This window comes from Dicentrarchus labrax, unplaced genomic scaffold (genome assembly GCF_905237075.1).
Source record: "Dicentrarchus labrax unplaced genomic scaffold, dlabrax2021, whole genome shotgun sequence".
NCBI lineage: Eukaryota > Metazoa > Chordata > Actinopteri > Moronidae > Dicentrarchus > Dicentrarchus labrax.
The window spans coordinates 14,430,773-14,453,186 of NW_026136705.1; the positions used below are offsets into that span (position 1 = coordinate 14,430,773).

The 22,414-nt window shown below is 39.5% G+C and overlaps 1 protein-coding gene across 3 annotated transcripts; it reads right to left on the bottom strand.

Annotated features, from left to right (window-relative positions):
* Positions 1 to 11,432: 11,432 nt before the first annotated feature.
* Positions 11,433 to 20,120, bottom strand: cchcr1 (coiled-coil alpha-helical rod protein 1). Of its 3 annotated transcripts, none has more exons than XM_051401364.1 (19): positions 19,651 to 20,024; positions 19,074 to 19,368; positions 18,808 to 18,975; positions 18,550 to 18,667; positions 18,120 to 18,314; positions 17,672 to 17,835; positions 17,457 to 17,571; positions 17,162 to 17,272; positions 16,369 to 16,512; positions 16,149 to 16,259; positions 15,778 to 15,884; positions 15,519 to 15,631; positions 15,341 to 15,413; positions 14,233 to 14,351; positions 13,932 to 14,120; positions 12,889 to 12,990; positions 12,583 to 12,728; positions 12,355 to 12,499; positions 11,433 to 12,250 (listed from the first exon to the last, which is right to left on the bottom strand). In XM_051401364.1, the coding sequence occupies exons 1-19, from the start codon at positions 19,712 to 19,714 to the stop codon at positions 12,123 to 12,125; spliced, it is 2,607 nt and encodes an 868-aa protein (XP_051257324.1). In that variant the 5' UTR covers positions 19,715 to 20,024; the 3' UTR covers positions 11,433 to 12,122. The 3 variants fall into 3 exon arrangements, with proteins under 3 accessions (XP_051257324.1, XP_051257325.1, XP_051257326.1); XM_051401365.1 differs by having other exon boundaries at positions 12,358 to 12,499; positions 19,651 to 20,021; XM_051401366.1 differs by lacking the exons at positions 11,433 to 12,250; positions 12,355 to 12,499; positions 12,583 to 12,728; positions 12,889 to 12,990 and adding an exon at positions 13,144 to 13,848 and having other exon boundaries at positions 19,651 to 20,120.
* Positions 20,121 to 22,414: the final 2,294 nt, after the last annotated feature.

A 22,414-nucleotide genomic window follows, 5' to 3' on the forward strand; every position in this document is an offset into this window, starting at 1 on the left:
TACCCCACACTGCGGTACAGGAATGTGATTTAAATCTATTGAAATACAGTTATTGAACTTTTTTTTTAAGGACGACCACTCTTCCGCTTGAAGTTCATTCCCTTTAATCATTTATCTATTTCAAGACATTAAAGTTAAATTGCTTTATTCACTCCAGTATTGCTTACTCACTGTGGGCGAGCGACTCTTACATTCCATTAGATTAACTGAGCAATACAATATCAATTATGCTCACAGTGTGATTTGTTGGAACAGGGGTGTATGTGTGCATTATATATTTATATATATATATATACACAGTATATGTGTGCTGGAGTGGTAGAAATCATTACAGCTTCGTATTTAGACTGCTGCAAAACCAGCACAGCAGAACAGGCTACAGAGCCAGTGCTTATTGATCTGGATGTGATTTAATGCTTGGCATACAAGTCTAATCTCTCACGGGACACAGCGAGTAGAACAACTGTTCAAAAGTTCAATTTCATGAACAAAAATAATGTCTGGATGGAATGACCTTTTCACAGACACCTCTGTTAGTATGTCGTTTTTAGATATCAGTGCCACTTGAAAAATTATCCAATTAGTTTCAGCCCACTTAAACATAGATTGTTTAAATTAAATTCTTGCAAAACATGCATATACAAGAGATGTCGGTATATCAAAAACTGCTAGATGCAAAAGAATAGCCCAAAGTGCACCCTGCAATAAACCCTGTTTAGTAGGGGTGTTTAGGGACTGGATGAAAATGATTAGTGTAGTGAGGGGGGCAAAAAAACAAAAAAGCCCTCCACAGGGTTATTAATGTTTTCTTTTAAACCCTCCTCTTGAGAAAAAAAAAACACACCCTTGCTACAACATTTCAAAATAATATACAACTGTTAAATTGGTACCACTTGCTAAAGAACAACAGAACTGTTGTCCATTGCATACGGCAAAGTGCACCTTTATGAATGACGGCGTGAGTTAAAGTTTTCTTTTGGATGTAACTTTATGTAACTATTAAAAATATAATAAAGGAAGTGTGACAATTAGGACTAGAAAAAAAATAAAGGTAGGGTGTGGCTACAACGCTAAACTACGATGGTGAACGTGGTAAACATTATGCCTGCTAAACATCAGCTTGTTAGCATCGTCATTGTAAGTATGTTAGCAACTGATGTTAGCATTTAGCTATCCCAAAAAGTCAGACTTCCCCACACTCAGCCAAAGGACAAATTTCATTAATTAATTAAGTGGGCAATTTATGCTGCATCAAGCACAAAATACATAATAACACAACAGAGAAACAAACAATTGATATGAACATCAAGTCAACTGAGTCCAATGAAAACAGCCTCCCGCTTTCTGACCCCCTCTTTCCCCTGATCACTTTTATACAGTCCCTACCATGTGACAGTCTCTGTCAAGTGACATGAAGACAGACACTTTCTTATCACTAAATGTGTTAAGAATGAAGATGAAATGTTTTCCTCCATGGCTGCACACCGATTCTCTGGTTTCAATAGAAGACAGTGACATTCAGGATAACAGTTTCCCTCAGTGATAAGTGCCCCAGCAAATACCTGACAGCATTTCAATAAGTCTTTAGAAGATCATTCAGGTTAGCACTGCACTGCCTCTTCAGCACACCTTGGGCATGCTTCCCACTTCTCACCATAGCAAATGAGATCTGCTCAGGGAGTCTCTCGCTCTCTGTCTGATACACAGCCTCTTTAGCAAGATTCAATTGAGTGTAAATGTCAGCAGGTCTTTCCAGAACTTCCTATGGAGGTTAAGTAAAAATGGCATTTATTAAGTGCTGACCATATGGTGGGTGCAATTAATGGCATGGTGTTGATCTGGCATTCCTCCAAGAGGCTAACATGAGCAATGTGATGATAAACCACAAATCCCTGCTAGTTGCTGAGATACAGTGCACATAAAGATCAACACTATTTTAAGTGATTGTACACTGGTTTTGAAATAGAATAATGTACAACAACCACAGATGACACTGAGCATATTCAATCACTCGTCAATACCAAAGTCTGTGAACTTAACCTTGTTTTATATATAGCAATTGCTTGTTCTAACCCCACAGAATTATGCACACACGTTGTAAGCCTGAGGGAGCAGAGTGGCCTAAATACAGACATATCCAGTGTTACACATATCACTGTTAACAGAGCACAGTTACAATCAGACACATCAGCCATCCACAGTAATTAAGTCATCAAAAAGGCAACTGATTTTTACTCAGTTGTAATCATTCTTTAAAATTCAGTGTGAGCATTTGTCAAACAGATAACAGATGCTAAAATAAAAATCTATCAGGCTCTCAGACTGTTCAAGTGTCCCTGCATTTCATAAAAAGCTGATATTCTGTCAGAGCCATTCATTTTTATCAAAGACAGATCTGACGTAGGCTCGGTTTACACATTATTTCAGAGGCATTTATTAGGTAGAAAGCTGAGAAAGGTATGTATTTTTCACTCCTTTTGTTTAACAGTTTATTAATATAAAAAATCAGTTTTTGCATCATTACTCAGAGCTGGAACCTGTGAAATTGAATGTGGAACTTTGCAGCCATGTGCTCGGCTCTGCATTTCACATTTAAGATGACATTAGGTCCAAAGCCTGCTGGGAGAATTGAAAAGTGCACAGCAGAAGTGCTTTGATGCATGTGCTGCCTCATTTTCCTTGGGCAGATAACGTAAATGAGGGTTGGCACTGGATAATTAAAGATGAGGAATCCAGTTGTAAACAACGTCTTCAAAACCAAACAGTGAACTGTGTATCTAGTGCCATTATTTATTTAATTGTTCGGGGATCAAGAGGTAGCAAGTACAATCTAATAAATAGTGCTAACGTGTTGCTCTCCTGGACCCTCAACAGATCAGACAGCAGCACAACTTTCATTCAGCCAATATCATACACAGAGAGAAAACCTGAGGGGATAGTTAGTGTGCAGTGGATTAACTGGGATTAATAATACATGTGTCAAAACCAAAACCTCGATCAGTTTGTAACATGACCCTAAGGGGCTCCCAAGAGAAGTTTTCCGTGTAACTAAACAATAAAAGTAATGCCTGTAAAATTCTTGAGATGAAATGGTGATATTGTACTTTGTGTTATGACACCCAAGGTCAGGGCTGCAATAAGTGGTCTGAAGCTCCCCAGAAAGGTCAGTAGATAAAAAAGAGCACACTGAGTGCTATAAAGCTCCATGATAAAACCTTTCATGTTTCATTCTCCGAAGGTTTTCTGTTAAAAATGCCTGTATTCATGGATCACCAGAGCTTCAGCTGCAGTGAGTGCTCTGAGGCTCGGAACATGCCACATGTCACAACACACGCTGTCGTTTTACTGCTCTTCACTTTCTGTTTCAACCTTACTTTTGCAGGTTATCTCATCATTAGAGGCAGTTCTGGTGCTGTTATATATGGAGGTTTAAGTTTTAGCCCAAAACAAATTTGTCAGAAACAAACAGAAGAAATACCACCCAGGAGCTGCAAGCAGACAAACCAGACAGTGATCATTTCAAGTGTACAAAGCCAGTGATTTCATCAGTACGAGAGTTGACATCGGCTTTAGCTGACAGCTAAAATCACAGAGTATTCACTGTCTGCGTCTCTGTGTTTGACCTAGGTGGAAGATAGAAGCACAATGTAATTGATTATTATAACGTCTAATTACTACAGCTCTACTTTAACACTTTATGTTAAGCGGTTACAAGCAGGACAAGGGGCAAATGTCAAAATATCTTTTAAAAAAACTTTTACAAAACTTTCCTTTGAGGCTATTTTCATGTCTGTTTCCATATTCTATCCGGTTAGAATATCCTAACATGCTCACAATGACAATGGTAACATGCTGATGTTTAGCAGGTATAATGCCTAACCATGTTCACCATCTGGGTTTGGTGTCTTAGCATACTAATATTTGCTAATTAGCACTTATCACCAAGTACAGCTGAGGATGATGGGAATGCCATTTGTTTTGCAGGTATTGAGTCATAAACTAAACTGTTGGCAAATTTGAAATTTTTACATAATGGCACCAGATGCATCACAAAAGTTATTACAATTAATCCTGAGGGGGGCATGGATGTGTGTATCAAATTTCTTGGTAGCTCCTCAAATAGTTTCATTTGACAAAGGCACAAATGTGAACAATCACAGTGACGCTAGAGGGAAAAGTCAGGGAAAAACAAGCAGATTGACAGACCAGCATTGCCACCCATAAAGAAACACACTTAAAGGTTAATGGTAAATTATGTGTCTTAGTCAATTATTCAGTTAACAATAGTGTGATTTAATCCTGCAGCAAACAGTTGATTTAGTGAATGGAACAAATTTTGGCCCAGTCTTGACAGTATTCGCACAGGCAGCATAATTTACTGAATACTGGACACACAATGTTGATGACAGTGTTTTATGGGCTTAATGAAGAAACTAAAGTGTGTATATGCCACCTGGCAAATCTACTGCATAGATAATTATCAAGCTGTGTGCATTACTGCGCAGTGATTTAGTCGTCAGTTGAATACAGTAAATGATGTGTATATGCCTTCATAAAGCATTCGTAGGAGTTACAGGAGTTTGACAACCTAAATTCTAACTGTAAATCTGAATTAGTACATACACTGTGCACAGGAGAATGGGAGAAAGGTTGGGGCTTTGCCATGCAAGGACTTATAGATAATTAATAGGATTTTAAAATCAATTTGAAATGTGCTGAGACTAGAGACAGTGTTAAAAAGCTTTAACAGGGCAAATATGAGTCAGTAAGGAAACTTTGCTTGGAGCCTGGCGGCAGAATTTCAAACAAACTGAAGATGATTTAAGGATGACTGTGTTACGCAACTAGAAAGTGCATCACAATAAACTAAACAGGATGTGACAAAGGCATGAGCAAGAATGAGAAAATCCTTAAATAACCCAGCTAAAGCTCTGATACGACCGTCACTGAAAACCAGGGACAACTGAAGAGATACCGTAGCTGATCACAGTCACTCCTCATCCGTCTTCACTAAGCCTGAGCAGATCTGCGACAAATAACGGGGCAAAATCCCACACTTGAAATGCACCGAGCTGCTACAGACTCAAAGCTGCAGTCGCAGCTTGTGTTGCATATAAAAAGGCACTCAGGGCTGAACATGTATTTGGATGAGATACTGTATGTATGTATTACTTTTCAATAAAGTTGCCAAAAGATTTGCTGAGGACATGGATTCACTCCAGGTCCCTGACAGCTGATGCGTGATGTCCTGAGTGTTGGACATGCTCTCCAACATGTGATCAATCTGCTGATTATATCTACAAACATCAGAAAATTGCCCATTATCATTTCCCACAGCCCACGCTGACCTTATCTGATTTAGTAATTTAATAACAGTTTTTCAGTTTACTATAATGTGTGACGAATAAAAGCGTTGCATCCTCAAATTTGAGAAGCTGAAACCAGCTAATGTCGGTCCTTTCTGCTTATAAAAATTATTATTCAATTATCAAAATGTATTTTCTGTCAATCAACAAATGGAATAGTTGCCTAATTGTTGCAACTCTAATTGTAGAAACACAAGTTTGTTACATACTCACCCTAACTGTTGGCACAGCGATCACATATTGATGCTTGGAGAGTTTCACTTCCTGGGTTTGTATCTGTTCCATGATACATTTTCATTAAAAATCACTTATGAAGAATACAAATATTGATACACAAACTGTTACATCACCAAAATCATAAATTTACTCTTCATATCCTGAAGAGCCTACCACGTTTTCATATAACATACAGTTTAATATTACCTGTCTTACGAGTCTTTAATATCATAGATGTTTGTAAAATGAGTTTCGGTGAGTTTATCTTCCACTTTATATGTCCTTATACCAGCATGAGCATTAGCATATCTGTTGAAAGAAGGGAAGCTCAAGGCAATGTTTTTATGTAGAGGAATGAATCACAGTGCCTTGTATCATTAGGCTCCTTTCTTTAAGTACAAAACTGAAAGGTATTTATTGTTTGCAGATGGCAGAATTGCTTCAGCACACCACTATTTCTTTTCTTCTTTTCTTCTTTTCTTCTTGGCATGATGAACAACAGTGATAATACATAAATGAAAAGAGTCTATTCCACTGGGGGGAAAAGTCCACTTGTCCATTACTAAACTGAGCGTGTAATTAAAGTGTCACATGACGATCCTCTCAAACAAAATGTCTGAGAGTGAAGAAAGAGCAGCAACGAAATCTAAATTATATTTTGTAGAACAGATTGCTCGCGAATGGAGAAAATGATGAAATAAAAGTCTAAAAATCTGGTAATTAGGAAGTCTTATTTGAACAGCGTGATGGTAACCAGAGGGAGCTAAGGTGCAGCAGCACAGATGAATATTAATGGAGATTTGATTAAACATTCCCACGTCTTTAACTGAATGTCCCACAGGCAAAGCGCTTACAGAACAAAACAAATTAGCCAGGCAATTTTAATTATCGATGTTCTGTTTTCTTTCATTCCTTGTGTCTTTGTCAGCCTGAGATCTCAACAACAGATGTTTCAAAGGGCAGAACTAACATTAGACTTTCTCCCCTTTGACTGACTTTCCAGTCCACACACACTCTGCAGGATATTCCATGTGATAATGTGACGTTTCAGTGTTAGGTCAAATATTTGATTACAATTTTAAGAAAACAAATTTTGAATATGACTCGAGAGTGCTGCAGTTTTTTCCCCCCATTCTGCTTATGCAAGTGATCCCAGTAGAGGCTGATCCCAGTCTAAATTGCTTGCAATCTCATCCAACAGCAAAGCACTTTTTGAATGCAATGTTTGCTGCCAACATTTCCCAAAGACACAAACACAAAGAAACAGGGGACCTCTAATGGTTTTTAAATGCATATTAGATGCCCAGGAAGGTTTGCAGTATATATATATAAGCACATTAAATGATAAAACAGAGATGGTGAACAGGAGGCATCTGTGACACTGATGTTAAGATACCATTGCCTGGAGAATTAAAGGCAAAGTATGATATTGGTTGCAACTTAAACATACAAATAACATTTAGATTTAGATTTAGGGATTCACACATTTTATTTTATATAAGATCATCTTTCAGGTGGGTTTCAAGATCAAGGTCTGGATTAAAACTCTGGCAGGTAATTGTTTAAAGGTCCAGTGTGTAACATTTAGGAGGATCCATTGGCAGAAATGAAGTATAGTATTCATAGGTATATTTTCATTAGTGTATAATCACCAAAAAATACGAATAATTATGTTTTTGATACCTTAGAATGAGCCGTTTTTATCTTCTGTGGAGGCCGCCATGTTTAACCAGTATGTTTCTACAGTATGACAAACCAAAAACTGGCTCTAGATAGGGACTTTCGCGTTGTTCACACGTTTTGCGGCCACTGTAGTTTCTCCCTTGCGCTAAGAAAGGGAGGATAGAGTGAGTGAGTTGCAATCTGCAACTGTGCCAGCAAATGCCACTAAATCCTACCCACTGGGCCTTTAACACTTACAGTCCCTGTGCAGGTGTTGCTCTTGACATATGTTGATTAGCTTAGTTCGCAGCCACAGTGACTTGCATATAACTACACCGCTCCTTCCAAATGAGTCACCAATCATTTTAATAAAGTGAGTCCACCCCAGCAAAAGTGTCATTAATCATGACTTCAGTAAAGTGAGTCCACTACCTTTGCCTGATTACATTTTAGATTTTAGTTTTTAGAACAGGTAAAACATGCAGGCCAAGCAGGGTAGAGAATACACTTTTTAAAATGTGAACATCTGCCAGCCAATGTTCAGATTCACCTGCCACTGAATAGTAAATCATTGTTTTCTATCTGAAATCTACAAGCCACTTTCATATTTTACCAGCATTTGGCTGGAGGCTTCCCACCCTGAGGCCAAGAGCCTTTTTGTTTATCGCAGTGTGGTAATAAAAAGGTGAGAAGCCTCCTTTACAACAATTGTTCATTCATTCATGCATCTAGTAAACACCACCAACATTTCAACTGCTGCATTCCAAATTACGCTGATCATCCCAAAGGGAAACTGCAATTACAGCTCCAAACGAGGTGACTGATTGGCACAGGTGGAGACTTCATCACGCATGGATGGCGACGTTTGCTGTTTCGAAAATAAACCATATGTCAAATATCACGCTCCAACATTTTCGGTAAAAGAGGTCTGGCTTCTAGCTCTTTTTGATTTGATTTTTCATCTGAAATGTTAAACAATGTGGGTGAAAACTCATAAGGTGCTGTATTGTAATGTATAATGGCTGTACAGAACAGAAAGGTAAACCATATCTGTTAAGCTTTTCTAGTTATGAGTTTCCCCTCTTAATTATATAAGAATAATAAAATTCGGACTTATTTACGCCTACCAGAGGAAATAACATAAAGCGTTGCTGTAGTTTGAAGATTTGACAGTTCACTCCACTGCAACCCCCCAAACAATGCCCCACATTGCCTGCATCTATAAATAGGGTTACTTAGCTGCCTTTCCTCTTACTGCTCCTCCGTGGCTGATGCTCTACCCTGTAGCGTGGCCTGCCACAGCAGTGCACAGCCATCCACCAGGCTCTGATGCATGCAGCACTGGTGGTCGACACCCCTGACTTACTGGATCACATCAACCTCACGCACCGCTTCAAGTTTGCTCTGACCTCCAGTCTGCAAGAACTTTGCAAAGATGTAGGCTAGGCCTCATGAGCCAGCGCGCTGTGTGACACACGTTTGTTTAAAACAGTTCAGAATACAAAATGTTATCTTCTATCATCTGATGTTTCTAGCTTGTAATCCTCTTATCTCATCTAAAAACAACTGCACAGGAGTTAGTGTTCTGTAGTGCTAACATTTATTAACTTAAATTATTATTAAATGTTAGGGGTAGCAGTCATTTATGTTCTAAATAGCATACTGAGGAACAGCTATAATGTCCTTAAGAGAATAAACAGTGGTAAAAATTGACCAGTTTCAGGGACTTTTGTGGCATATTCCACTCACTGGCTGGTGCAAACGTGAATGAGGACTGGCCCCAAGAGGACTCGACTTTGGGGACATTTGGCAAAGTGTGACAGAACGGTTCGCAGGCAGACAATTTCACAACACTTCAGACATATGAAGTTTGACTTTGGCTATGGCCAGTTAGCAATGCAGGAAACAAGGTTTGTTGAGTGAGGAGCACAGGTAGAAAACCTGACAGCAAAGGGTAATCTCGCAATAGGAAGCTGGTCGTCCGGATGGAGAATTTTTGCAAAGAGCATCTGACCTTTTTGAGACATCTCTCAATGTAGTGGACAACACAGCACTCATTTTCAAATCCCAAGGCATTTGTAAGAACTGGTTTCTACTTGTTTTGTGTAAATATCTGATACAAGGTTTAGCGTTAATAAGGCCATTAATCATTTCTTGAAAATAAACCAATATCGTGGAGCAAATAGGCAAACATTCTTCCACAACATCAAAACAGTAGGAAGAACTTGCAGGTTTGGGCATTTTGTTTATACCAGAAAAAGAAGTTGAGACTGACGGCTTGACGCAGACACTTGATGACAAGCAGGGCCGATGACAGCAGATGTTCTGATTTGACGCGCTGCACTCTGACAGCACAGTATCAGCCTCAGAACCAGAGTACTTTATATATCGATAGAGAAACAGTAGTAAGTAAAGCCAGAGTCACAGAACTGGTTTAATGTCAGTAGTGATGTTACAGCAAAAATAAAGAATTGCATATATTAAATGTATTTTTCTAAGAAAATCAGTTATTGATCTGCTCATGATACTCTTGCCTGAAATTTCAAGCTTCTTCAAGTACACACATTTTTAGCTCCAGTGCTGCTTGGAGTCAGATATGTATAAACACACTGGGATAGCACTCACTTGTTTGTTTGAACCACTAATTTTACATGTCATTAATTCTGAATTGTTAATAAAAATCTGTCTGGAGCTCATTGATCGGTTTTTATTACCTCATTTATTTCACATCTTGTCTGGATTGCAATGCTCTACTAAATTATTCATCAGTTAACCACGGTGTTGCCTGGCTGTTCTCTCCACACTGCTGAGGCTCTGTATAAATGCTTATATTCAGGCTGTATATTGTAACATTAATTTTTTTTCCCACATTGATGGAACAGAGCAAGATGTTTTGGAGTTTTCCCACCAGAATCCTGTTCTCTTGTTTGTTTGCCATTTGTGGAAAAACAAATAAGGATTAAGTGGTTCGGGAAGGTTTTCTGTTCAGATGGATTCAAAAATTAAGTGAAATATTGAGAGATAAGAGATTCCTTCTGTACTTAACCAGCCTCACTCACAAGATAATTTACAGTTTCAGGTAAGAAACAACAACCTATAGAAATTATATTGTTCTTGTACAGCCCAAAATGATGGGTGAAATCCCTGTATGCGCTGCTCTCACCTTTGACAACATCGCCCTCTGCTGGTTTTGAACTACAAATGAGGACTCATAATTTGTTTTTAATGCTGATTCTTGCAGTAGGCCTACCCAAACATTTGCTACCATGACATAATTTCATGAACATGAATTATTAATATTTACAGTAATATTCATATGATACTGCTCCTGCCACGAATGTATGTTTTTAATGCATGGTGTGATATCTGAAGTGCATCACGCAAAAAGACTGATGATCAAAGATGGCACATTACTTTAAGATGATCAGGATGATGCATGTAAGTTCAGACAATATATGATTCCTTCAGTTTGTCATCAATCACACAGATTTTTCTATCAAAGGCATACTATACAAATTAAAATGTTAAGGGCAAACTGTTAACATGTTGATTTTCAGACTCTGAAGCAGTAAGAGCACACTGCTAAAATCCATTATAATTTTTTTTAATTAATTTGATGCATTCATCCTCTGCTTGCCATGATGAATCACCTTTTCCAGCTATGAGTGTGTACCTGCAAATTATTTTTGATGCTTTTAGAAAATAGAGTAGGGAAGTCTAGACTTTAGTATTTTCACTCTGCTCTCCCTCAGTTCTCCATGAGATGTTTTTACCTAGAGGCTTGAAACTTCCAACTATTGCAAAATGTATTAGCACGTATGACAAATGACAAATAGCACAATTATCTGGTTTATCATGAGGTTTATCGTCATCCATCCCATGATTATGTCATTTTAAAACTGACCTCTATAAAGGAACTTCAAATAGAAAATATTGATTTTTTTCCCAATATGAAATTATATAAGTTCTCCCAACTGTCCCTATGTAATATTAAGAGAAACAAGTCACATTAAAACCTTCTTTACCTAACAAAGTCAACCTTCTCAGCTAACTATAAACCTCAGAAACACCTGTATTTGTTATTTAAATTTCCACTGTAATAATGTACCGTTATTTAAAAAGTGGATTCATATCAAATCATAAATTGCTTTATCAATATTTCCCAAAATGCTGCTGAACACCACAGAATTGCAATATAAAAATACTTTATTGAAAATAATGAAAGACGTTTCCTCATAAAAAAGAAATACTTGGACCATCACATAAACTTGTAGGATCAAAGTCAACAGAACAGACTTTCATTCACGCGCGCTATGCCAGCTGTATTTTTATCTGACAGATTGCATTTATTAAAGTCATCAGCATATGTTCAGTTATTTTTTATAAACACAAACGTTTATCTGTAATATATCTTCTCTGAATAAGATTTGCAAAGTGTGATTTTAAACTTTAAAGCATTTCTTTAATTCAGTGGGCACAATTCAATCTATTCTGGGGCCAAGTTTAAAGCCAAATATCATTTAAAATAAGCAAAAGAAATGAAATGTGGAACATAGTGTTACTGGGGAGGTTATTTAGCTGAAGAGCTTGCTCGTTGAGTAGATTTTCCAAATATTTGTACAGCACAAAATGTTGATTGAAATAAATAAAAGTAAAAGTCATCCTGCAGACAGACGCACAAGATGTATTGAAAAAACTTAATAGCTATTCTTCTCCTTATACAGCCAGTAGCAATAGGCATGGTTTTCTGATGTTTGGCTCAAACTAATTCTTTCCACTGGCTGTATTTTTCTTTGGCTCCTTAAAGCTTGAACACTGCCCACCTTTTGTACAAATTAAAAGGTGTGTTCTCCGTCTCCAGTGAATCATCATCAGGTATCAGCTGTGCAGGCTGCCTGTGGATGGTCCCACGCTGTCACTCTGTCCCTCCTCCGCAGAGTCCTCAGAGCTGTTTACCACTGCAGCACTGAGAGTGTGGAGCTCCTCCAAAACAGACAAGAGTCTCTCTGACAGGATACAGACAGGCCATTGGTCAGATCAGTCATGTCTGTGTAAATGTTAGGACTTAACAAAAAGTGTCTGATGCGTGAGGAGTTAAGACACTAATTACCACCTGCAGGTAGTTGGACGTTTGCTCCTGCACTGCGACTCCTCTCTGATGATTTTTCCCAATGTTCCCTGGGAGCAGCAGAGTTTTGTAGAGCTGTTGTGTGAGCTGTTGTATACTCACTCATCAGCCCCCTCTCAGCAACAGCCTGCAACAGATCCAGGTCATAGGAGGCCATCAACAGAAATGAAGACATTTTTCAGAACCGTCTTTGGCTTTCAGAAGTCTTACCAGCAGTAGGTTTTTGTCTTTCTCCGTCTCCTTCAGTTGTTTATTCTGGACTTCCCTCTTTGTGTGTTTGCTCCCCAAATGTTGAGTTTCTCTCATCTCACCCTGTTTCCTTGCTGCTTCTCTCTCAAACTGCCGCAAAGTCATAACTGAAAGAGACAATACAGACAGATCAAAACCACTGGGAAATGTTGCTATATACTGTGTAAACAATTCCAATCATATTATATCACAGGCTGCACTACAGATATGACTTCAGCCCCCTATGTTAAGCTGCTGTGAACTGTAGCATGGTGCTAATCCTGCTACCTGCTTTGGTGTGCTCTCTCTTGGCAGTATTGACTTGAACCTCCATCTCTCTCAGCTTCTCAGCACAGCGGTCCTTGATCTCGGACACTCTCTCCTGCAGTGCTGAAGGGGAACAACAAGTTCATCACACCTCAATACAGTCTCTCAAACAATCAGAAACAGCCTAATGCTGTATTTGTACCTCAGAGGGATGAACTGGATTTTATTGCATCAGTTAGCAAATTTTCATAGACACCAAGACCGTAAACAAGTAGCTGAATGAATCATAGGAGATTTATTAATTACGATGCAATCACGGTAGCAACACAGCAAGGTGGCAGTAGCCTAAAGGCCAGAAAAAAGCACTTCTACTTAGTTTTTAAATGACAGCCAGTGGCAAACATTTGTTGAGCTTTTTTCACTAAAGGCAGGATTTGTTGTCTGCATCATTAAAGTGATACATTTTATATTACCAATGGATCACATGAACACATGTATATGAAAGGAGTTGTTCACAGTGACAAAACTACAGAGAAAGTTATCATCTCACTGTGTTGCAGGCGGCTGTTTTCAGTTTTTTCTCAGAGCCAGATATTTGCCTCAGGATTATGTGAAAAGCAAAACAGAGCTAAAAGGAGAATACTGGACTACAAAACTGATGGATGCGTAAACAGGCAACTGTTGGCTAAAAAGTTTGCCATATCAACTTCAAAAACAAACAATAAACAATCTATAAACAATAGTCAAGTGCCCCTGTGACCCTATGCTTTAATGCAGGTTTAAAGCTAAGATGTTTCCTAAGTGGCTAAGTTGAATCCAATTGGGAAAAAACGTATTAGTGAAAGTCAGTAACTCTCCCAGAACAACTACAGTCAAGGTGCTCTTGAGCGTGTCACTTAATCCCCAACTGCTCCGGTGAAGCTACTGAGCAGAAAGGAGTGGCCAGGTGTGAATATGTGGAGACTGTGATGAAGGGCATTTCTGAAAAAGAGCAGGAGTATTCAGTCTGCATTCCCTGGATAAGTCAAGGTTGAAAAACAGTCATGCTGCAGCCGCTGCCTCACCACGCTCGCTCTCCTCCTGCTGGCTGAGCAGCTCAGAGCGGAGTTTCTCCAGGTTGACTTTGCTCTCCTCCAGCTGGGCCTGGATCTGCTGCAGGCCCTTGTCGGCCTCCTCTCTGCCAGACACAGCCTGCCGGACCTCCATCCAGGACTGCTCCAGTTCCCGCTGCTGCTGCCTCAGTTTTCCCTCATCTGAAGTGGATGTACAAAAAGGTAAACTGAGACACATACAATGGCAAAACATGGATACCCGACAGATTAACAGATAATGTATTATAACGAGGCCAGTTGTAAGAATGCTCACACTGTTCTTTCAGATCAGCCAGTGCTTTCTCGATGAGCTCTGGGGTTCTTTTCAGCTCCTGTGTGAGCTTGTCTCTCTCTTCACACACCAAACTGAGCTCTGTCTGGAGCTTTGTGATGCTGCAGGGCAACACAGACAAGATGGCAGAGCAAATAAAGGAGCAGAGAGTCAAGCAGAGAGGTAGTGAAGAAACTACACAGTGCATAACAAAGCCAAACTCTAAACAGGCAGAAAACAAATGTTTTAACATGTAGACTAAAAATACTGACTCTGTATACACTTGTTATATTGTGATAGACTGACACAGTATATCAGAAAAGGTCCTTATTAATATTGCAATATTAATTCAAACCTTATCATCTAGCCCTATTTCAAAACCTAACAAAGCTGCATTCATGCTTTTATACATTACACATACATACATACAACAATATATTATTTCTAACAACATTAAGCTTTTAATAGTTGTTTAAATTAGGCTACTAATTCTGTGAATTAGTACTGAAAGAGTTGATGGATTTAATGTATACTTAAAATTTTACCAGTAATGATGCATTTAATCACTTAACCGGTGGAAACATCTGTTGTTTACGGCTTATGAAATGCAAAAGAGATGCTTGACTTTCTTCAATTCATATTAAAAATTCAATATTTTAGATTTGGAAGCTGTTGATCAAAATAAGTAAGCACTTTTAAGGCCTCACAGTGGGATCCAGAATTATTGTAACGTGCATTTGGGCATTAGTTTTGTCATTACGGTGTAAATGATTGTGATCAATTAATTAAAAAAAATAATTGTCAGTTAACCGCAGGCACAATGTGGCACCTGATTATAAAACTTCTTCCAAAGGACAAATATTTGAATTTGAATATATATGTGTGTGTTAACAGAAGCATTTTTGCACATATAGCACCAACAGGCTGTATCTTCAGCCATTTATAAATTCTTTACGTTTAGTCTCATGCGAGTACTTAGAGAGCTACTTTTCCACACAAGGGTTGATGAAACTGTCAGTAAAACGAGACACAGGCTCACTTGTACCCAGGTTGGTTAAACTAAATTAGATTGTTTGGGTGTTTGGTTGGGTGTAAAGAATGTGAAACATACTTGTCAGCAGCCTGTTCTGCCTGTTTACTGGCCTGATGAACTTTCTGCAGAGCCACCCTCCTCATTATCAAACCTGAAAAAAAAAAAAAAAAACATTGTGATGTCTTTTCTTTACCAGACACATGCAATACAAACTGAAGCACTGCAAACAGCATATTGAGCTCCATTATAATCGCACCTTGGATTGTCTCCACTCGTCGTTTAGCAAAGGTTAGCCTCTGGGTTAAAGTGTTGAGCCTTGTTTGGGCTGCATCCACTACTGCCACCTTGCTCTTAAATGCCAGACTGAACCTGTGAAGCACAAAATGAGTGAATATGCAGCATTAACTGTAATGAGTATAATTTTAACATTGACCAATTGTTTTACTGTTTCATTCAGTTTTAAAATTTGTGTTACCTACTCTTCTCATTTCTGAACTCAGATACATTTATTTTACCTGTGCACTGCTTCTGTAAGGGTTTTACATTCAGCCTCTGCTTTTTGATTCTGCGACTTCAGCTGTGAGTTTTCCTTGTGAGCCTGTACCAAGTCTTGTTTCAATGTCTGCAAAGACAAGCACACATCCATATAATATATCTTACACAAATCTACTGTGACGCTCAGTTTTGTGAATGTCTTCGTGCCCAGCTGCTGTTCTTAAGACCTCAGCCGCTACCAAAACCTAGCTGGGTTTTCATATAGTCAGCATTTTGTGCTGTGGTACAAATGTACGAGCGTTTATCACTATCCTAAGCAGCCCCAAATTTATTGTGCATCATCAAGTTTTCAGACAGCCACGTAAATCACATCACTTGCTCTGGTACTAACCTCCTTTTCCACTCTCTCCAGGTCCAGCTCAGCTACCCTGTCATCTAGACTGTGTTGGAGCACACTGGCCTGGTGCTGCTCCTGTTGGAGCTGCTGCTCCATGGATCTGACCTGAAATACAGACCAATACAGTACCACACATTAAACAGAGACTTAAAACACATTGGGTCTGATTGTATTGGTATAAGTGGTATAAAGTAACAGATGACAGTTTTCATACTTGTGAAAGAAGTTTTTCCTTCTCTCCTCTTAGTTCAATGTCTTTTGAGCGAAGCTGGACGCATAACCTGAACACTTTTTCTCGCCAGAGCTGAAGCACTTGAAGACCTTCAGATCCATTGTTCACAAGTGGGCCTGTCGAGGTCTATTGAAAAATACACAAGTATATTATACGCACACACCACTTCAGCAAATGCTTCATTTGAATGAGCCTTGATGATTTAAAAAGCATACTGAAGCTTTTAAAAATAAGTGCTCTCAGTGTAATCTCAAGTACAATACAAGTTGTTAACTGTGACTATCATCTACCTCAAACAACTTTTAAGTTTCTGCAAGTTGACATTCATTCAAAACAAACCAAAATGCCCTTCAAAGTGAGAAAAACACATTCAAAAGTAGTTTTATATGTCACCTGCAGAGCCATACTGTATGTACACATTTGGATGGAGCACCTCAGATGAAGTGTTCATCCAACTGAATTACTCCCGCAGGGCTTTGCCATCCTGTCTGGTGCTTTTCTATCATCAATCTTAAATCCAGTGTTCTGAATAACCATCTTTAAGATCCATGAACTGCATTCAACTCAACTTAAGTCTATCTTTTTTTTTTTCACACTTTTGACATATGACTAGATTTGAAAACATTACAATGTCAACCCAACAACATACAATAATAGGTAGCTTTTGGTCTATAAAGGTTAGCAGTGGCTCGGCCTGCAAGCAGCAGTGCTACTACTCATGTGTTATCAGTGTAGCTTTGTATCGGGCACTGCTATGTGAAGAACAAACACTCACCTTCTTCACCATTTTCTCTTCTTGTAGGGTGAGTATCTCATTCACAGAGTTCAACCTCACTGTCAAAAGCTCATTGGTCATCTCAAGAGCTGCTTTCTCTTTGTTCAGCCTCTACAAAATATTCGATAATATTCAAATAAAAAGGTAAACATACATGTTAATTCATAAATTGAACATTCATTTGCATCACAATTCTTTCTTTAAACTGCTAAAAAGAACAAGATTTTAAGTTTTTTTCTGTGCAATTACTTTACAGTAGGCTGATTGCAATCAATACTGTTTATACTGTCTTCACCTCAACAGCGTCATTTAATCGTTCCTTCTCTCCTTTCTCTGGGGCGAGCTGGCCGATGTAATTTCTGAGACTGTGCAGTGTTGCTGATTGTGTCTCAAAAGCTTGTCCCATTTGGCTGAAAAATAAACAACATCCCCCGCAAAAAAAATCAGTGAATCTGACTACAGAGTGCTATAGATGTTTAGCTCTCTTCAGCTTTGGATTGAATGTGGCACCTTAAATGTTCTTTCAGCCCATCTCTCTCTGTAGAAACCTCCATCAGAGTGCTTTTTAGCTGCAGCACTTCTGAGGTCATTGATTGAAGTCTGTCCTGTAGTTCACCGTTTGTTTTTCTTGCTGCACCCAATTCTGCACAGTGGGAAGCAGTCAACTGTTGCAGCTGAAAGTAAAGAGAGTGAAATAATGGACATTTTATTTCATGTACAAATAATCATAGAATTTTGTATTGATCCCGAAACATAGGTTCTCCTTTCACTTGCTTCCCTCCTGAGGAAGGTCTGAGTGAATGGTCACTGTGCTCAGTGTTCTGCTTAGGGATACTTCAGCAGAGCAGATGCCTGCTGACATGGGTTCTTGGATGCAGAACCTTTAGCTGCAGTCACTCGAATCAATATGTACAAGGTTTTTGATGGCTTAAATTTCCTTAGAGAGATTGCCACACACCTCCACCTCTTGCCTCTTGTGCATTTCCTCCAGTTGTTCTGACAGTCTAAGAATATGCTGTTTGGCCTCCTCCTCAGCCTGTAACCTGCTCGTGTCAGCCTTCAGAGCGAGCTCCCGGGCCTCCTCTTTGCTCCTCTCTATATCTCTCCTCAGCTTTGTAATTTCCTCACCTGAATCTCCCTTTAGTTGTTCAAGCTGCAAGAAACAAAAATGTTAAACACAGAAGAGTCGTCATATATGAAACTGATCACAGTGAAACTTGCTTAATTAAAACTGTCAGGTGAGTATAAGCTATTATTAAGACCACAAGACTGTACTAAAACACCAGACTACAAACTGCCAAAATAAGTTACAAGGTGGCAGTAATTCTCAAGTGATCTTTGTCAACACCAGTGTCGAAATGAAATGTTTTGTCAGTAAATAGAGTTACCTGTGAGCTTATTTTCTCCTTCTGTGCACTGCTGTGAATAAGCTCCTCTTTGATTTGTCTGAGTTCAGTCTTAGTCTTATATAGCTCCTCACGCATTGCTTCCAACTCATGGCTCTGTCTGTGGTACAAAGATTATGCCATGTTAAGCCTGTTCAAAATGATTCATCACTTATCTCTGAAATGTTTGGTTATGTAGAGAATGTCAGACCCAACTGTATAATGACTCAATTACATAAAAACATAACAAATATCTCCTACCGGTTCAGGGTGCTGTCTCTGTCTCTCATCTCTTCCCTGTGTCTCTCTGCAGTCTCCTTCAGGGCCTCCACTTGCCCCTTCAACCTCTCAGCTTCTGCCTTGTGCTTCTCTGCCTCTAGATGCCACTCTGACTCCCATCTGGACCACTGTTCACTTCTCTCTGCAAATCTGTGTTTGAGGAAAAGAGCTATTCATGTATGCAATATGCCACCCAAATGTCAGACAATGGCTGCATTTCTGACTACATAAAACATACTGTGGTATACCTTGCCCTAAGGTCTGATGGATAATCAACAGGCATCCTTCCTCTTGTGCTATCTCCTTGTAACATCATGATCCTCTGATTTTCCTTCCTCAGCTCCAAGACTTCCTGTTGAGCGTGAGTGATGGCAAGCCATGGATTGGTAGGACTGGGGTCCTCTGATGGTACTGATGTTAGGCCTGGGTTCATCCAGGAGATGGGTGGCGCTGTCCCCGGGATCTGAACGCCTCTGTGTGCTCCAGTGGACTGGACACTCGACGCAAAATGCGATGGGGGTACCAGATCTTTCTGGATATTCCCTAAATAACATAAAATAATGTTTTAGTGTGCGCATGCGTTAGCTAGTCTTGTCATGTGCAAAGAGAGCCTTTTCACACTGAGGTTTCATGGAAGTTACCAACATGAATACCTCTTATTCATTTGAATGTATTAGTTTTAACGCTAGAGCTGACAACTGCAGACTAGCTAACGTTAGCTAAGTTGTGTTACATTGTAGGCTAACGTTAGCGAACTCAACAACTGCTCGAAGTTACGAGTTAGTGTCAACAAAACAAAACATGCAGCCAGAACAAACAACTTACTTGAGACCGAAGTAAACTCAGTTGGTACTATGAGCCTTTCTTTTCCCAAGTTATGTCTCTCCATGTTCAAAAGCAAACCACTGAGACTCGTGAACGCAACATGTAAACAGTCCGAGCTCGTTGAGCTTCTAACGTTTATTCTCCCGCGAGCTACGTCATTCGTCGTTGCCTTAGTTACCGGTTACAACGGTCCCCTCCGGAGATCTCCGCTTGGGCTATTTTTGTTAACCAACTTTTAATGCTCACACTACACGTCGGTTGCATTATAAATTCCGACCACATAAACGTGTGTTTATGAACTTACTACGAATTAAATTACTTATTATCCAACATAACTGCCACACGTTACAATCGCGCAGTGCATCACGGGAAAGTGGAAGGAACCTGAAATTACCACGGGACTCCTTTCCCCTGATTCAGGTCTTGCAGGGTGTTGTTCCTCTCAGGCTGCCTTCTCATCGCAAAAAACACTGCATTGGCACTAATCATATGTATTAATCATATATATTGGTTGGTGCAGAATATTACCAGGGCCGGGTTAAGTCCAGTACACAACCTGAGTATTACATATTCAGGACAACATAGATCCATGGACACAAAAGTGTGTGGGTAATTAGGTAATCCCTAATAAATGGGATTTACTTCAGGACAGATAAAATTACAAAACATTTTTTTTTGTTAGATACTGACAATGAACAATAGACATAGCTGAGAGCAAAATATACCACAGGAAAATAATTTAATTTATATCTGCCTACCTCTGATAAATAAGAGCATTCACATGGGGTATATTTATATGTGAAATTAATCATAGATAGGGAACATACCACTTTATTCTCCTGAAGGTAATTCCATGAGGGATACTGACACATATTACCGTGATGATTAGTGGAAAGGGGGCTCAGTGTAAATTCACCTAATGAAGTGATAACCTGAAACTAAGCCACTTCTTCTTTGCCTGGGACTCCCTCACCTCAAGAACACCCAGGGGTATCTGACAACCAGACCATTCCTGCATGATATCCCCAGTCCTGCAGAAAAGGGAGCACAGAGCATGCTTTCACGGCAGCAAAGAAGTGCGGGTTTGAATGGTAATAGGTGAACATTTTGTTATGTAACAGATTTTTTGGGTTTAGGTGCATCTATAAATATGTCACCTCTAACTGTAAAATTATAAGTATATGAATAATTTACATTACTAATTTGCATATTTCAACATATTTCTGCGTGCTTACTTTCCTCTTGCACATTTTGCACACATTGCATTTGTGCTGTAAATCTATTAACTGCAATCATGCGCTCACCTTCAAATGAAGGACTCTCTATTGCTTGTTATATGATTGTCAGTGTATTCATTATTCAGTGGGCTATAATCACTATAACCACCATCATTTCATATATCCTGTTGTGTTATTTTCCTCTGGTGTATTCAGCAGATGTTTCTGTTTTCTCTTACCTACAGTATGTCTTCTTTTCTACAGCTGCCATGACCCACTTTCCCCCTGGGGTTCATTAAAGTTTCATCTAATCTAATCTAATCTAATCTTTATGGTGTATTCAAGGAACAAAGAGACATTCTAGTTTCATTCATTTACATAAAGGATCGCATATGATACAAACATTGATACAACCAGACAATGAAATAATATAAAAGAGATAAATGATAGGGGAGATGGCTACATAACTGTCTCAACAAAAGACAAAAAAATAATAAAAAAGCACAGGTACATTGCCAAGATAGACAACGGACGCCAGTACAGCATGAAAGACTGTGAACCTTGTAAAATAACTTGAATGTAGTAAAGTGGTTGTTTGAGAGCAGTGCTGTGCATTATTTGGGCATGTTGGCATTGTATCCTCTCAGCACTCAGACACTGCAGTAGGTCCCGAAGAACAAAGCAGAGGGAGTGAGGGATCGGAAGGGGCCACTGGGAATCCAGAAAACTGAGACAATACTGACCCTTATTAGAAGGAGGGCAAAATTAAGATGCAGCTCCAATTCTCTGAAGGGTACAAGAGCTAATCAAGGTGGACCTTTGCTGCCTATAGTGTTTGAAACGTGACATCCAAAAAGAGCAGTTTGAAAAAGGCACACAGCAGATTGAGACAGGTTTGTGGATTGCCTGCAGAAAATGTGTAATGTGGCAAACTGATCTAGCTCCAGGTTGCAACACCAGCAGCAAGATATAGCACAAACACCCCTCTCCTCAGCCACGTCCTCCAGCTCCTCCTGGGGGATCATGAGGAGTTTGCAGGTCACATAGGCTATGTTATTCCTTTATTGTGTTCTAGGTTTGCCCCAGGGTCTCCTCCTTGTTAGATGTGCCTGGGAGGCATCCTTGTCAGATACCCAACCACTGCAACTGTTTACTTTCAGTTTGTGTTAGAAGCATTACTACTCCCAGCACTTCTCAAATGTCTCCTCATTCAGAGCATTCAGTTGGACTCATGGCATCCTCAAAGTTCTCCTTCCACCACACTGTCAGGTCAGCATTTCTCTACCTCTGCTTCCTGACCCATCTGGCAGTCTTATAGAACATCTTTGAGGGCAACTGAATGTCTTCCTCTATGGCCTCACCAAACTCCTCCAACCGGAGTTTGCCCACCCCCTCCTCGAGCAAGGCTCATAGGCCTGCAGGCCAACAACCTTGGAGTCCAGTCAGACTTAGCTCAACACAACATTTGGTAGTGGACATGTGGTCCCACCACCCACAAGTATTGGCCTAAAGGTTCAGTGCAATATTAGTCAGGCTGGTAGGCGAAG